Source organism: Nanorana parkeri, unplaced genomic scaffold, assembly GCF_000935625.1.
Source record: "Nanorana parkeri isolate BGI_ZX_2015 unplaced genomic scaffold, ASM93562v1 scaffold1839, whole genome shotgun sequence".
Taxonomy (NCBI): domain Eukaryota; kingdom Metazoa; phylum Chordata; class Amphibia; order Anura; family Dicroglossidae; genus Nanorana; species Nanorana parkeri.
In genome coordinates this window covers 16,622-34,743 of record NW_017308107.1, presented here as the reverse complement: position 1 = coordinate 34,743, position 18,122 = coordinate 16,622, and the positions used below count along the sequence as shown (strand labels likewise).

At 41.9% G+C, this 18,122-nt stretch overlaps 1 protein-coding gene across 1 annotated transcript; it reads left to right on the top strand.

Annotated features, from left to right (window-relative positions):
* Window positions 1-368: 368 nt before the first annotated feature.
* On the top strand, window positions 369-17,662 carry LOC108799866 (proteasome subunit beta type-7-like; the record flags this gene model as incomplete). The annotated part of the gene is made up of 5 exons (XM_018571794.1): window positions 369-470; window positions 2,398-2,491; window positions 5,299-5,396; window positions 6,532-6,672; window positions 17,547-17,662. Coding segments are annotated over exons 1-5 (511 nt in total), but the record flags the coding sequence as incomplete, so codon positions are not given.
* Window positions 17,663-18,122: the final 460 nt, after the last annotated feature.

The following is an 18,122-nucleotide window of genomic DNA, read 5'->3' as shown; positions in this document are numbered from 1 at the left end:
TACACTGACCAACAGTGTCAGGGGGTCACTTCTCCACAGACCACCAATGTTAAGGGAGAGCTACACTGAACATCAGTGTAAGGGCCACTTCTCCAGAGATTGTTTTACAAAAAAAAGACAAACAATAAAGAGATGAAAAATGCCTTTTTCCTGATTTGACTAGTATCAGCAATTAGCATTAAAAAAGTAGTTTTCTCCGCAGTGTCGTCTCATGGAAGCATCATGGACGAACCCGTTTCCATGCGGAGGTGGAACTACATTTCCCAGAGTAACCGCAGCTCACGTCACGATGCACACAGTGACTGGACACATTGAAGAACTTTATTGACAAGCAGAGTGGAATAACAAAAGCCGGAAGGCGTCAGAGCTCTTCGCCCGGCACCGGAAGTCGTATTTTTCTCAGGAAAGATGGCAGACGTGACTGTGCGCTTTGCTCCTGTTGGCGGGTTTGAGTTCGGCAATTGCAGACGGTGAGAGCTGGCGGGATGGTTGGCGAGGAGAGGAGGAGGATACGGTCTACCGGGAGGGAGCAGGGAAAATACACTCGGGAAGGATGGGGACAGTATACAGTGTCCCATGAGAAGGCAGAGGAGACTTGGAACTGGACACACTCGAGAATGACGGGGACAGTATACGATGTTAAAGGAGGGGCAGAGCTGGACACACTCAAAAAGAAAGGGGGCAGCACATGCTGTATCAGGAGAAGGCCAGGGGGGATCTAGAGATGGTCACGGGAGGAGGGGGGCAGTATACGGTGTACTAGGACAGGGCTCAAAATTTCAGGTCCTGAGCTACTAGCCAGGCCTTCAAAGTTACTCGCCACCAGTTGCCCTGCATAACACAAACACACAGGGCACAACGCGCACACACCACAACACACATACAGCCACATCACAACGCACAGGGCATTACACATACACATTTCATCTGAAATTAATTTTTAGTCTTCGCACATGTCTAATAATATGCGTGTGAGGGGGGGCCGTTTTCACTTTTTTAAAATAATTTTTTACATTTATTAATTTTTTATTTTATGATTTATTTATTTTTTACTGTTGGGGGGTCTTCGGGGAAATATTAGGGGTCCAAACAGACCCCAGACATTTCCCTTGTAAAATAGAAAAGAAATTGAGGACACCAAATCCTCAATTTCTTTTTCAGCAGCCTCAGCACTCAGTGAATGGGAAGCACTCAGTACAGAGTCTTCTCCCATTCAAATATTTACTATCAGCTGTTTCTGAATGGGGAGGAGCCTCTGTACTGAGTGTTTCTCCCCATTGAGAAATTCTTGAATGAACAGGCTGTGATGTGAATCACAGCCTGTTCATTCATAACTGGGGACACATAAGGCTATGTGTCCCCAGTTATTTACAAACACTGGAGTGATCAGACGATCGCTCCAGTGTTTGTCCTTCTCACATGGAGGATCGGTAAATATCATTGATATTTACCGATCCTCCGCTCGGCCATGCACACTGACACTGACAGGATGACAGCGGCTCCGATCTCCAACCTGCTCGGCCATCCTGACAGCTGCGGGCGCGGCTTCTCTCCCCCCTCACCGCTCCGCCAGCCTGACAGCAGGCAGCGCTCCCTCCTATGCCCCCCTGCTTGGACGGACGAGGGAGCGCTGTCATCAGGTCGGTGAACAGGATAGAAGCCGCCCCGAGGAGGCTTCATTTCCACTCGCCCCCACGCAATTTTCACTCGCAAATTGCGAGGGGGCGAGTGGAAATTTTGAGCCCTGTACTAGGAGATTGTCAGGGGGACCTAGAGATGGACACATTAGGGAAGGAGGGGGCAGTATATGGTGCTCCAAAAGAATGTCAGGGGACCTAGTAGAGCTGCAGCTAACGATTATTTTCAAAATCGATTAGTTAGCCGATTATTAGGTTCGATTAATCGGTTAATCGGATAAACAATAAAATAAAGTTTAAAAAAAGGCTCCAGTGATGGGACTACTAGTTTGTTTTTCACAGCGTGTGGAGCTGTGAACAGGGCCAACTGATCGGAAGCCGATTAATCGATTATTGAAAAAGTTGACAACTTTTTCAATAATCGATTATAATCGATTAGTTGTTGCAGCCCTAGGACCTAGAGATGGAATCATTAGGGGAGGAGGGAAACAGTATATGGTGCACCAGGAGGAGACTGGGGAGGGCGACTTAAAGCTGGGCACACAGGTTAAGATTTATTGCAGGATACAATGAAAAATGCAGACTTGATGGACCACTAGATCTTTCTCTGCTGGCACTCTTATAGGTTTCTTATTTACTACACAAGTGGGGCTCTAGCCAGAACCATATACATATTTGTTTTAAAATGCTGTTTATTTATGCTCAGAAGGTCTACCAAATGTCAAGGCAATAAATCATTAAAATAATGTTTGTCCCATAGAAATGCTCTTCTGGAAAAGGAGTTTGTACAGAAAGGACACAAGCTCCCAGCAGCTCGGAAAACTGGTACCACGATTGCTGGTATTGTATTCAAGGTATTATTACTAGCATGATCCCATTGGGAATGTTTGCTTGAGGTTGTCTTTTTATATTTATGAACTGCAGAGGAATACGAGTTGCAAACTAAATTGTTTTCATGTTTCTTGGTTAAAGGGAAATTACATCTTTTAGAAAAATATAATAAATGCACACTTCATAAAAAAAATGTGCATTTATTTTTTTTTGCATTGAAGCACGTAAAGCATTGCAACCAAGATTAGTGGATGCTCTGACTCCTGCAGAATCTTCCTCCTGTCCATGTCCGTACCACGTTATGGACTTTCAATAACATGGACAGAATCAAGAATGAGTGGGCTAGGAGTGCAGTGACTTTACTTCACTTGTATCACATTGAAAACTAGAAGTCCCTCTGCCATGGTGGCTGATGGGACACTTGTAGTTTCTCCATTCACAGATCCTGTCAAAGGATCTGAATGGAGGATATGGCTGTGTGGGTGGAGCAGTGCCACATCCATGCCATATTCAAAAATCCACACCAGCCTGTGGGGAGAAAAACCTCACAATTCAGGTGGTTCGCGATCTGACCTTGTTTCATGTCACACCCTGAATGAAACATGGTCAGAAAAGTAAACGTAGCCTTTAAATAAAAAAACGTGTTACCAGTAGACTGCAGTAGTGGAATGCGAAATTTTTTTTGTGCTTTCAAAGTGACACTAAACTGAATACATTGTACACTGTATATATAATGTATTGCTGGGATTGTTGTTCTCCTATATAGCTGGTGGTATTCTGCATTGCGCTGTATAGAGGACTACAAATCAAGGAATAATACATTATACGTTGCAATGCGGAATACCACCAGCTATAGAGGAGTACAAAAAATCCCAGCAATAGTACATTATACAGCGCAATGCAGAATACCGCCAGCTATGATATACTATTGCTGGGATTTGTTGTAGTCCTCTATAGCTGGTGGTATTCTGCATTGCGCTGTATAATGTACTATTGCTGGGATTTTTTGTACTCCTCTATAGCTGGGGGTATTCCGCATTGCAACGTATAATGTATTATTCCTTGATTTGTAGTCCTCTATACAGCGCAATGCAGAATACCGCCAGCTATGATATACTATTGCTGGGATTTGTTGTAGTCCTCTATAGCTGGTGGTATTCTGCATTGTGCTGTATAATGTACTATTGCTGGGTTTTGGAGTCTTCTTTAGCCGGTGCCATTCTGCATTCATTGCTGTGTAATTTTTTTCACTTTTCCATTTCACTATTTTTGTTACCCACACTTTTTTTTTTTTTTACTTCCACCGCTCCAAGCTTGCTCCTGTGATGGACTGCAATCTCAATACAAACTATAAGTCCCATCACTGGAGCCATTTTTTAAAATGTATTTTATTTTTTAACCAATTAACCGAACTTAACAATCGGCTAATTAATCGATTTTGAAAATAATCGTTAGCTGCAGCTCTAGATCCTGTGAGATCCTGAAACGTTGCACCTAGTGTTTGACTATGCAACATGTACGTAAATAAATAGACGTACTTGATCTGCCTTGGAGTGCCGGTGTCTATCTTTGCATTTTACAACACACGTGGACCATGGGGAACAAAAGTAGCCACCCTCCAGAAGGAAGGACAGTGTCGGCATGAATTCAGAGATGATTTGAAACTCTATAGCTGAGTGTTGCACAAATGAGCTACATTCTTGTTAATAGTTATAGTACTTGAATACATTTTAAGTTTTAACTCCTGTAGAGCTGCAGCTAACGATTATTTTCAAAATCGATTAGTTAGCCGATTATTAAGTTCGATTAATCGGTTAATCGGATAAACAATAAAATAAATTTTAAAAAATGGCTCCAGTGATGGACTACTAGTTTGTATTGAGATTGTAGTCCATCACAGGAGCAAGCTGGGAGCGGTGGAAGTAAAAAAGAAAAAAAAAAGTGAGGTGTGCAATATAGTGAAATTAAAAGTGTACAATTATACAGCAATGAATGGCACTGGCTATAGAGGACTACAAATCCCAGCAATAGTACATTATAGCTGGCTGTATTCTGCATTGCGCTGTATAATGTACTATTGCTGGGTTTTGTTGTACTCCTCTATAGCTGGTGGTATTCTGCATTGCGCTGTATAATATATTATTGCTGGGATTTGTAGTCCTCTATACAGCGCAATGCAGAATACCACCAGCTATAGAGGAGTACAACAAATCCCAGCAATAGTACACTATACATACTGTGTATAAATTATTGCTGGGATTTGTATTCCTCTGTATAATATAAAGCACAATGTACCATCAGCTATAGAGGAATACAGATCCCAGCAATACATTATAGAGCACCATGTGTGGGAAAGTGCAGGCTTACCTGAGCAGTCTTCCAGCAACTTGTTTCTTAGATTGGGCCTGTCTATCGGCGGCTGTCATCCGCCCACACCTGCTCCTCCTTCTTCTCCCCACGTCCCTGTGCCGATCGTGGATTTGGGAGGGTGGTGAGCGTAAGGCGGGGAGGAGGTGCGGAGCGTGGATGTGGGCAGGCGAATCCGGTAGCGGCGAGCATGAGGTAGGAAGGAGGTGTGGAGCGCAGCGTGTGTGGAGCCGTGAACAGGGCCAATCAATCAAGCCAATTGATGATTTAAAAAGTTGACAACCTTTTCAACAATCGATTATAATCGACTATGTCGATTAATTGTTTGCACCCCTAAACTCCTGAGTTTAGTATCATTTTAGAGGCTCAGTTTTGGTAACATATCTGGTTTATATTGATTCTAGTTAAATGCAGTATTCACTGTAAATTAATTATTGAATAATTGGTTTTCTGTTTTCTCTAGGATGGGGTTATACTTGGTGCTGACACAAGAGCCACTGAAGGGATGGTTGTAGCTGACAAGAACTGTTCAAAGATCCACTACATAGCCCAGAATGTCTAGTAAGTATGGCTAAAATCCAAAAAAACTAAGGACTTTGGTTATACAAATTCTATATAATGCTTAAAAAAAAAGTCCTCAGTGGCTTGTAGACTGTCCTTGCTTTTTTTTTTTTTTTTTTAATAAAAAAAAAAAGGTGTGTGTGTATATATGTATGCAACAGCCACGGTGATCTGTGAACTGGTGACAGAAGGGATGTCCATCATTTTAGAGAGATTTCCTCCTATTCAATGTTGCCTGGAACAGGAAGTGAAGGAAAATCTCACAAGGGTCTCAACCATCTCTTTCTCTATCCAAAACTAAAAACAAGTTTGGGCTTTACCTACACTTTAAATATGAAGATATCTAAATATCAAATTGTGAGGTAGCCCTGTATTTGTGAATACTCTTAAATTTATTAATACATAAGAATTGCATTGTTTTTTGTGTGTTTTGGTCGTCTTGTAGATGTTTTTTGTGAGAAAGGGTAAGCACAACCACTGTGTAGAGGGGACAATTAGAAAATATGGCTGCACATATTTACTAATATCATTATGAACTGATAGCATTTCTTCAAACTGATCTATTTTCTAATCTACCAAATAAACATTGGAAATGCTGTACATTCCACTTGTAGTTACTATGTCAGTTTGAAAAAAGCAAAGCTGCTAGCAGGTTTAAAGTGTACACACATAGAGCTGCTTAAAAGACTTGCATCAACTATTATTCCTTCCTCTGTGGCCAAATGCTGGGCCATTCCAAATAGGCACAGCTCAGACTCGTCTTAAAACGTGCCAGTGCCCTTCTGCCTCCATACATTCCTTTTACTATGATGGGCTGCCACACTGGCCAATAGGAATGTTTGAAGGCCTGGAGAAGGGTGGTCAAGTTCATGGACTATCAAATGCTGGAGCTCTGCCTAATCTAAATGGCCCTGGTGAAAAGGGAGCAATGAAAGCCGTTAGTAGGTTTATGCGGGCAACTCCAGGTGCCTGCACTTGACAGTTTCCAGCAGTTTTTGTTTTTTTAAGTGACAGTCACCTCACATACTCACATATTTCATAGGAGTGCATTGTCCATTGTCAACCTCACATCATTCTGTATATGTTTAGGTTTCTGAAAATTTTTTACACACCATAATTAATCTTTGTTTCCTAGTTGTTGTGGTGCCGGGACAGCAGCTGATACAGAAATGACCACCCAGATGATCTCTTCCAACATAGAGCTGCATTCACTCTCTACAGGGCGTGTGCCCAGAGTAGCAACCGCTAACCGCATGCTGAAGCAGATGCTGTTTAGGTAAGGAAAGTTTTCAAATGTCAAACTTTCATTAAACCTGTACTATCAAGAACTTGATTTAGGGCCTGTTCAAACGACGTCCATTTTCTGTGCTGACCGGCTCCGTACGCTCCTGCACTAAAAATGCATCCCAATGTATCCCTATGTGTTTTATGGGGTACAGTTCTCACATGCGCAGTCTGTTCAGGTTACGACAGAAAAAATACTGCATGTCACTTTTTGTCCGGTCAGGAACCAAAACGCGTCAAACGCACTGCAGCTAACACTGACAGCCCCACTCCAGCACAAAAAGGAAATTTTTTTTTTTAAAACTGGAACGCATGAAAAACGCGTCAAACGCACTGCATCAGTGACACCGTGTCTGCAGATCCGGACCTGATATCATGTGTACAGGCCCTAAGGCATGGGTCTCAAACCCCCAGGCCTCCAGCTGTGGTGAAACTACAAATCCCATGATGCATCTCTGTTCGGGAGTCATGTCTGTGGCTGTAAGAATCTTGCAATGCCTCATGGGATTTGTAGTTCCACCACAGCTGGAGGGCCGGAGGTTTGAGACCTCTTCCCTAAGGGAACACACTAACCTAAAAGCAAGTGTTAGGAGTAGCACAAACATATCATCTTCTTTCACCATTCCGAGTGCCTGAACATGGTCCAATTTCAAATGTGTGCCTCCAGCTCAGAAGTCAGAAATGTTCATATTTGTCAGTGCCTACATGTACATGTGTGCATCTGATTTGCGAGTTTATTGTGTTTATGTATGTACCCAGGGAGGCATAGGTGAGCCAAGGACCTTCCTCAGCTGGTAGTCGGGAGAAAAATTGTAGACAAACCGCCGGTGCAATGGAAGAGGCAATCAGGGTGGCTCTGTACCTTGTGATCTCTGTAAACCAATCACAGCAATTGTTAGTGTAACCGCTGGTTGCCACACAGCCAGCCCTCTTTCTTGTTAAAGCAGCAAGGAGAGGAAAGAGGATTGCTAATCTTCTGTGCAGTAAGTTATGTTTTTATACCATAATTGCCACTAACCCAGAAGTGGGCATATCTCAGGAGCCAGGTAGACAATGCTCCTTAAAAAATGACAGCTGGTGCCTAACTTTTGAGGTTTTCTCTAGTTTTTGTCAGTGGAGCTGGCTCCTGGATTGGACAGACTGCCTCCTGACTCCATAATTATTTGTCCACCCCTGCATTAACCACTGATTGGATGGGGGTGGGGAATGTTGCTAACACTGACCACTGATGGTTTGAGATAAGGGGTTTTTACTAGCATAGGGGAAGGTATTTTACTGTCATGGATGATTGTTTTGTGGGGGGGAGCAGGGGAGAGGGGGTTGGTTTATGCGCAACTGACTACCAATGATTATGAGATTGACATGATCCATGACATCTGCACTTGGCTTCTGTGCAACTGAAGGGCAACTTTTAAAGACTAAGCACAACTACTCTCATTTTAGGGTTTTTTGTACTGTCCTGGCATCTTTTATGTGCTATGTTTTATAATAAAGAGCAAGGGCAACAGTTTTTATTTTTAAAAATGTCTTTTTTTTTTTTTTTTATATAGCAAAAAATGTAAAACACACAGTGCTTAATAAATACTACCAAAAGAAAGCTCCCTCTGTCTAAAAATAGTTTTATAAAGTTCATTTGGGTACAGCGGTCAGTCGAGCTATCACAGCACTAAAGGCCTGGAAAGGAAGCCGGTGTAACATGTTGGTGTTGAGGTGGTTAAGGTTGTTGTATGGGTTACACAGTTCAGTTTTTGTTACATCCGCTTCAATTCATACCAGAGAAAATGGATTAACCCAGGGCAGGCCAAATCCCAGGAGCCAGGTCGCTGATGCTCCTTTAACTGCTTCCCATCCGCCGGGATCTCAAAAACAGCTGAACGGGAGCCTTCTAGATGCGGGTGGGTCTTATATGTATGTATCCACCCATGGTTTAACCTTGCAGAGAAGGCAGCTCACAAATGTATTTTAAAGGAGAATTATAAGGCGAATGATTTTCACTCAGCCTCATAATCTGAGCCGACCTGTGACAATGAAAATGTCACAGGTCGGCTCAGTAGATCGGGAAGTGAGCGAACACATACCGTCGCTCGCTCACTTCTCGATCTATCCCTGCAGAGAGCAGTGACTCACTCACGCCTCCCTGCAGGGATTCTCCCCTGTCCGATCCTCCTGTGCTGACTGGCGAAACGGACAGGGGAGGGGACGGGCACAGCTGGCTCTGCCTCTGGATAGGCAGAGCCAGCTGTCGATCCCGCAGCTGGATGGATCCAAACAGTATTGACGGGATCCGCCCCGGCTGCGGTGTCTCAGTATACCGCGAGCTGTAGGGAGAACGCTAGTTTGTGACCAACTGGGGGGGCGCTCTCCGATCAGCACCCCATACAAGCGATCCGCCGGCTCTAAACTCGTGGTGCGAGTGGGTGGGGCTAACAGGCCGTCTTTATACGGCCTGTTACTTCCAGGAGGCGGTTAAACAGGCCCGCTGCCAGTGATGTACTATGTATGTCAGTGAACACGAAGAGGTTAAAGCAGGTATCCACACTGTTGAGGTTTGATAATATATGTGTTAAGGCCCACCCATTTATTTTGGATGGAATTAAAATGACAACAAATAGACAGCTCATATATTAAAACTAAAAATGTGTAAATTGAGGAAAATAAAACATGAAACTGGTCCGTATCTCTAGTTGCAATTTTGATCAGTAAATAAATTCATTGATGTGTGTCACTCAGTACTCCAGGTGCAACCCCACCATCTACTGGACTGGAACTCATCAGAACTAGGGCTGCAACCAACTAATCGATTAGGAGAATAGTTGTCAACTATTCTCATTATTAGTTGGTTGGATCCCCTAGCTCTCTCCCCCACTCTGGGAGAAGGGCACAGCAAGCAGTGGGCGGGGCAATAGCCAGCCTGCAATTTGAAATGGCCAATAGCAGGCTGGCGATTGCACCAGTCCACTACCTGCTGTATTTACATTCTGCTGCCGTCTGCGGAATCAGTATAGATGGATATTCCACTGACAAATTGGTATGTTTTTGTAGCAGCATGTAGGTGTGCAATGCTCCAGAAAGAGGGCTTCTTATAGACAATTGTGGCTGTTATCTGGTACTAGCTTACTCTAGCTCTTCATACACGATAATGATCCAGTAGTGCTGGAGCACTGCACACGTATATGCTGTTACAATAGTGTGCTGATTTGTTAGTGGAATATGCATCGATATGGAGTTTAGGGCCATAGAGGGCAGAGTTTTGTTCCATGGAGAGAAGATGAAGTGCCTTGTGGCTTACCCATAAACCAGTGGGCATTCTGAGTTCCAGTAGGTAGTGGGGTTGTACTTGAAGTATCGAGTAAAACACATTGGTGGATTTATTTACTATTCAAGATGGCACCTAGCAATAACAACTGTTTCGGATTTTATTTTACTTTTTTTATGTTGTAATTACTGCACCATTACCCCAAACTTAGTGTGAGTACTGATATTTTTCCTCAAGTACTGACCGATACCAAATGCCGATCCTTCTTCTTTCTTTTTTTTTATACATTGGTATGTGTCTGTTTTTCTAAAACAATATAGACTAACGATTTTAGGACAGTGGTGGAGTGCCAGGGCCCAGTCGCAGCTGCAACTTCTGCGACCCTGGTAGTTCTGCCACTGACCTCAAGCTGTAGAGGCACTACAAATCCCGGTAATGCATTATAAGGCAATGCAGAATAATATGAAGCTACATACTGTGTTGCCCATCAGGGCTGTGCGGGCAGCACGAAGGAGGGGGTGGAGATGAATGGCTGGACCGGCGCTGTAAAAGACAGCTGCCGTGAGGTCCCCAGCAAGAGTGGGATCTTAAGGCAGCGGATCCTGGTTCAAAATTTAAAGGGCCGATATCGGCCTTTAGTATCGGGGCATGTTCACGAGTACGGCACTGATACCTGTATCCGTGCATCCCTAGTAATTACATCTGCTGCCTATATTTTTTTTGTCATTTGGATATCCTTTAAGGTGTACACCACATATTTAAGGTATTTATGTACATGTAATAGTTACCTACATAATCCACAGAAAGGATGTCCTGGAGCTGGAGAGAGTCCAGAGAAGGGCAACTAAATTAACGGATCATGGAGGATCAAAGCTATGAGACAAGGTTACTAGATTTAGACTTGTTCACACTAGAAGTGAGGCGATTAAGAGGGGACATGATTTTAATGTACAAAATGTTTGGTGGTGATGGCAACATCAGCAATAAACTTTTTACTCAACTCCCTAACAAGGACTAGAGGCCACCACCTAAAATTGGTGGCGAAAAGATTTTACTGCAAAGAGCGTAAGGGCTTCTCAGTCAGAGTGGATAGATTTTGGAACTGCCACAAGCAGTAGTATCAGCAGTGAGTATTGAATCATTTAAAAATCAATTGGATACCTTCCTCAGAGACCGTCACATACAGGGGTACAGGTACTCTTAAATCCTTAAACCCCAAGGAACTCATATACACACACATGCACGCACTAAACACACACTTACACATAAAGGTTGAACTTGATGGACCTGTGTCTTTATTCCACCTCAAATACTATGTAATAACAATATGGTGCTACTATATGTATTTGTAAGTTGAACTTTAGATGGAATGTCGGTGCATAGCATTGCAGGTTAAGGACCTGCACAAATTGTCCACATCTTTACATTGGGGTGCACTAAAATGCTGGTGCGTTATATTGGGTGCCATTCAAAATATATTGCATTGAATTGTGTTGCAGTAAAACATCTGTTTTACTGCGAATTATCAGAAGGCACGCATGTAATTCTGACCTAAAAGTTAATGTTCCCCTTTTTCCGGATAAAGCAGCAGGTTTTCTTAACTTCCTCCCTCCCCATCAGCACAAACTTTCTCTTCACCTGATGCTTCGCTTTGGCTGTTGGGAGCGCAGAGAAATAATCTGAGGCAAGTTCAGTTCCTTAGCCAAACGCAGAGTAGTTGTTCTGCAGCAGCTTCACTGGATGCTTTGGCCGCACAGTGCTAAACAAAATGGCGGAGGGCAATATTTTTTTAATAAATACCATTTCCCAACTAATATTTGGTGTGCTCGTCCACCAAAACATTTAATTTGTAGGTTCCCACACTGAATTGTGATTTTTATTTCAATTTTTTTCCCATCTGGGTTCAGACACCTTTCATGCCAGATGTGCCCTCAGTTAAAATTGCTGCTGGTGCTCTGTTCCCACCTTCTCCATGACACTCAGCGCTCTGCATCCACATTCACTTCCGCTGCAAGTGCTAAGTTAGCAGTGCTGAGCGCTGACTTGCAGCAGAGTGTTCAGCGATAGTAACTCAGCACTCGCATTGGCTGTGCAACTGAACACGTTTCCGTACTTGCAGGTGACAAAGCTGACACTTGCTAATTGGCCCATTGCTGCCACGTGGGGTAAAGAGTCAGCCCTTTGCAGGTCATGACTTGGAGCTTTGCTGCCAGTGGCTAAAAGGAGCAGTGGGAGAGCAGATGAAAGGTGAAGCATTTGTTTCCTTAAAGGGAATTAAAGTAAAGTGAGCCACTATTTATAGACGTAATTTTTATAATTGTCATCGTCTGCCAGTACACTGCAAAAATTGATGCTCTTCATTAGGGATGTCCCGATACCACTTTTTCAAGACCAAGTACAAGTACTTCCCCTCATGTACTTGCCGATACCAATTACGATACCTTTTCTTAAAGGGCCAGGTGACATTTGAAAAAAACAAAACAATACAGATTAATGATTTTAGGCCAATTTCTTTATCATTATGAAGTACGTTAATTTAAGACTGTTTTAGAACAATAAAACATTTGTATTTGCTTTCACACAGCTGTTGTGAAACTACAAATCCAATCATGCATCTGCCTCTGGGATCATTTAACCTATTCATGTTAGCAGGGGAGAATTGTAACTTTATTGCTGCAGTGCACTGGAAGTGTGTGCTGTGGATCATTTAACCTGGTACACACTTCCAGTACACTGCAGTAATAGAGTTACAATTCTGCCCTGCTAACATGAATAGGTTAAATCGTGATCCATAGTACATAACATGTAGTTGTACTATGGATCATGATTTCACCTATTCAGTGTATTGGGAATGTGTACTGTACATGTACTACATATAGAATACACTGCATCAATAGTTACAATTCTGCCCTGCTAACATGAATAGGTTAAATCGTGTTCCATAGTACATAACATGTAGTTGTACTATGGATCATGATTTCACCTATTCATGTTAGCAGGACAGAATTGTAACTATTGCTGCAGTGTATTCTATATGTAGTACATGTACAGTACACATTCCCAATACACTGCAGCAATAGATTTACAATTCTGTCCTGCTAACATGAATAGGTTAAATGTTCCATAGTACAACTACATGTTATGTACTATGGATCTTGATTTAACCTATTCATGTTAGCAGGGGAGAATTGTAACTCTATTGCTGCAGTGTAGTGAAAGTGTGTGCTGTTTATATGTACTACATAAACAGTACACTGTAGCAATAGATTTACAGCCAGTCCTGTCCCAGCTTCCCTCACTTAGTTTCACTCTGATTCCTGTTGCCTCACGCGGTGCTTCTCGTAGTCGGCGCTGGGCAGGATTGCTGCATCGCGTCGCAGTGCTCAGCTTGTGGGAGGCACTTACAATTCTCCCCTGCTAACATCAATAGGTTTAATCGTGATCCATAGTACATAAACAGTACACACGTTCAGTGCACTGCAGTCTGCAGCAATAGTTACAATTCTGCCCTGCTAACATGAATGGGTTAAATGATCTATAGTACAACTGCATATTATGTACTATACTGGTCTACTGCGTTGGTCCGGTGGGAGGAGCTCCAGGTGGAGTCCCAATTTAGCTGGCCGGCGACTGCCCAGAGGCGCCGCGTGCGTCGGGGTCCTCTGGGCAGTCGCCGTCCAGCTACTGGACCAGCGCTGACTCGCCAGTGCTCTCCCACTCAGCAGCCCGAAGGTAAAGGAAAAAAAAAAAATAGCGCAAGCATCGGCGCTATGTATCGGGGCATTTTGACAAGTACTTGCCAAAATGCCCTGTATCGGACTTCCCTACTGTTCATGAATTCAAGAACTAAAGATTTATGATTTAGCAGAATTTTACAAACAGGGTAAATGTCCTGGTTATCATTGACTTATTTTGGCAGAGAATCTGACCTACATAAGGGTGTGGGACTTCACAAGCACCATGTTTTTGACACAGTCCTGAAATGATGGTTGTCTCTTATGTGCTGGAAGTATAGTAGTAGAGTTGTGCCAGAAAGTAGACATTATAAAGTGTTGTATGTATATTTATAGACCATTGTATGCTGCTCTTGTTGAAAGGTCAGTTTGCAATCGCATCAGAAATATATTTTTAATAGACTTTTGTGGAAAAATCACTTATTTTTTAGCACCTAGACAAAAACGAGCGATTAACCCTTGCAGTGAAGGGGTAGCCCCACTGCAGGGGTTAATACATTTTGTCTGGAGTTCTTTAACGTGGATTTCCAACCAATACACAGGTGAAATACATGTCTGCCACTCTTGTGATTTTGCACACTTCTATGCTGGTTTTATTTTCTTATTCCGTTTCAATGATTTCTGGATCACCTCTCGGCTTATTATACAGGGTGCTGATGTTAATTATTTGTCTAGTAGACAGGATGGAGAAATGGCAGAGGAAGTTGCACAGCTGAATCGGTGAATGTGCCACTTACCTGGCTGGGCAGTATGACAGGGGGGTGTGAATGACTAGACTCTCAACAGCATTACAAATCATTTGGCAGGTGGAATAGTAAACATTTATTTTAGCTGTTTGTCAGGGCTCCATTTAAAGTAAGCTTCTTGCAAACCTGGTGATGCCAATTCAGATGAAGATGATTCCCTGAGCAGTGTAACTGGTTTTGGGTGGCCAGGAAATATCAACATTCACAAGGGTTTGTGTTCTGGAAAGTAGTGTGTTCAATAGCTTTCACTGTGGACTCAGCAGTACCAAATCTCCGAAGACTGAGAATGAACACATACCTCCTGTATACATCTTGTTGACAGCCAGTGGGGAGAAGAACTTAGACCCCACTGAACAGGAAACGATATTCATACTGTGTTGACAAATGATAATGTTTCCAGTTCTCTGGGTTCCTACGCATCAGCCATTGTTCTAAAGCTTTACTTTACAGCAATGTGAAGGCTTGTCGGTATTTGAGATTGAATTGCTTCTCGTTGTGTTCATTTGTCTGACAAGGAAAAGCAAGCGGGGGAAAGGCTCTGCATGGCAGCTCCACCATGAAATATTTATACCAATTGTAGCAGCGGAACAGTTTAATTCTGCTAGAAATTTTCAGCAGCTCTAGGCAGACACCATACATCACTGCATGAAAGCAAATAGGAAAGTGTACATCATTTTAAAGTTTTAAGGAAAGGCCTCTGGCTTAGTGTCAAGCATCAGTCTTTTGCAAATCAATTATCTCGGACTACTTTGGTTTTAGCAAGTTTGTATAAAAAATAAATAAATAAAAGTGTCATATTAAAAGGAGCTTTGTACACAGATGGGAAATCAGTTTTATAAAGATAAATCTGTTTTTTTGTTTAGTAAAGAGAGTTCTTTCTCCGTGTATGACATTACACTTGATTTAACACTTGATCTACTTCATGTGCTTAAATCATTAGGGGTTGTTTGTAGCTAGGCTAGTTCAACAGCTATTAGAAGTGTGGAACTTCTTATATCCAAATGGCTTTAGGGACAGTCATTGCTCCGCAGCTACCAGGCTAAATCAGGCTTGCAATTTACATGGTGTCTTTGGGATCACAACCGAAAGGTATTATCAATGACGGGCTGATACTGTTTTATCCCGATATGATTGCACTTGTGAATGAACATTTATGCTTTCAAAACTGGGCATCTGTATATTGTATATGTTAACCTTTTTGCAGTGAGCTTTTTTTTTTTTTTTTTCCATCTGAATTTTGGAGCAATAATGAAAAAGTAGAACGCAAAAACCCTTTTTTTTTTTTTAGTTTTGGATAAAGTAAAATAGGGTTTTTTTGCCATTAGACTTCCTGTCTGATTTCACCAAGAGTGAAAAATCCCTGGTGGTCAGCAGAGTCGCCAGAACTATTGCCCCCATTGGAAGATTTCCCATCTACTCCTGTTATTGTGACCAGCCAAACCTTGGGATTTTCTTTCACTTTCATTGAGAAAAAAAATAATTCTGCACTCTATCTAAAACTAAAATAAAGTTTTGGCTTCATTTCACTTTAAGGTGTAAAATCTAATTTAGGCAAAATCTTTTGAGTTGGGAAGCAAGTCACATTATTAGGCCGGATTGCAGCTGATATGTCAGGGCACTTCAATGTTTTGTGAAAATGTAAATCATCACTCCGTGCAAAAATAAAATAAAGAGGGATACTTGCCTTAATCCACAGTCCCACAGTCTTTCTTACCCGCCTTCGGTTGCCTGTCTCCAATTTGTGTTGTTGCCACCCTTCTCACTGACGTCATCATGTAAAGTGCTGGACCGTCGACCACCACTGGTCTTGATTTGTACATATTTATATAAGTGTGTCTGTCTTACCTATCGCAGGAATGTCGTGTATGGTAAGTATTCCTCTTTTTTAGATCATCCTTCCGGATACAAAGTGACATACTGCGGACCATTACGATCTCTGTGCTGTGCTATATGCTGCATATCCCTCAATACTGCAGTCTGTATGTTTTTTATACATTCCATACGGTAAACCTCTGCACTTTGTGTTGTATATATCATACCTCAGAAATCTTGTACCTTCATACAGTAGAACATTTTTCAGGGATTCATTTTATCCTGTTTATTTTATGGACTTACAACATTAGTTTAAATTTGGTTCAGTAAGACATGGTAAGAAAGCATCATACAAAGAAATGTATAAAGGAAGATGGTTCTTACTGCAACTAGGTAACAGTATGTACTTTCAGTCTCCTGAGCTGCAATGAAAACACAGGCAACAGGAATTGTTTTTTTTTTCTTTCAGACAATACTGTGTTGGTAGCTCGTTATCACTGCGGTATAATGTGAAACTAAACTCCAGGAGTTAATCTTAATATGCATTCAAGTACCTTTTTAACTTTTAACAAAAATTTTTCTTATTTGTGTATCACTCGGCTGTAAATCCTGAAATCATCTCTGAATTGGTGCGGACACTGTCCTTCCTTCTGGAGGGTGGTTGTTCCCCATGGTCCCTGTGTGTGTTGTAAAGTAGTCACCGCTCCAAGCTCACTCCCGTGATGGACTAGAATCTCATGTTTAGATTACTAATTTGTAGTGGAATTATTGTCTATTACGGGAGCAAGCTTTGAGTGGGGGCTACTTTACAACACACACAGGGACCATGGCAGGGGCTGACTGGCAACTTTTAGCCCAGGGGGCTTGGGGAACAACCACCCTCCAGAAGGAAGGACAGTGTCTGCACCAATTCAGAGATGATTTGAGCATCTACGGCCAAGTGATATACAAAGTAGAAACATTTTAGTTAATAGTTAAGGTACCTGAATGCATTAAGATTTAACTCTTGAGTTTAGTGTCGGTTTAACAGCTATCTTGATTTTAGTCTTTGGGTATGTATGGTATTGCCTAGCTTCTGTTCTTAAAAATGACTGCTTACCCTAAAGTATATGTTTTGTAATAGGTCCAAATGCAGTAACTGTTTATTTTGTAGTTGATGATTATGTATTTGTTCTACTTTTGAGGTGGGGGCTGTTTTTCCATATTTCATTTTATTGTGCATTGAATGACATGTCTTCTGCAACAGTACAGAAAAAGCAGTTGACCAATTTCATAATAGTAACATTGTTTGTTTTTTTTCTTTCTTATGGACAAACAGGTATCAAGGCTACATTGGTGCTGCACTTGTACTTGGTGGGGTGGACATTCAAGGCCCTCATCTGTATAGCATTTACCCACATGGATCAACAGATCGGCTACCCTATGTTACAATGGGTGAGTATAGTTTTAATAATTTTGGTCACCTTAGTTGTTGGTAGATTTTTATTTGATTTTAGTAGTAAGCGCCTTTTACTTGTTAAATAAATTGCCGCATTTTCCTTCTGTTGTGATTGTTTTGATATTGCTAGGAAATTCATTTGCATAAGCCCATATATTTTATTAACCTCAAGCTGTTTATCCTTATTTACCATGAAGCAGAACCTTTTCCCAAGTTTAAGTAACACTTTTACTGCTCATCAGTTTAGTGCCAACAGTGATTGATGGCCCTAGAATTACTGCTCTCCAACGTTTGCTGCGATATGTAACATGTGTAGCGCAATTGTCGTTTTTGCAAGTAGGCGCATCGACGCGTGTTTGTGCATGCACGCGGGGGACTTCAAAACATTTTTTTGCTTTTTTTTATTCTTATGTTACTTTAATTTGTATAATTTTAAATACTTTTTTTTTTTTTTTT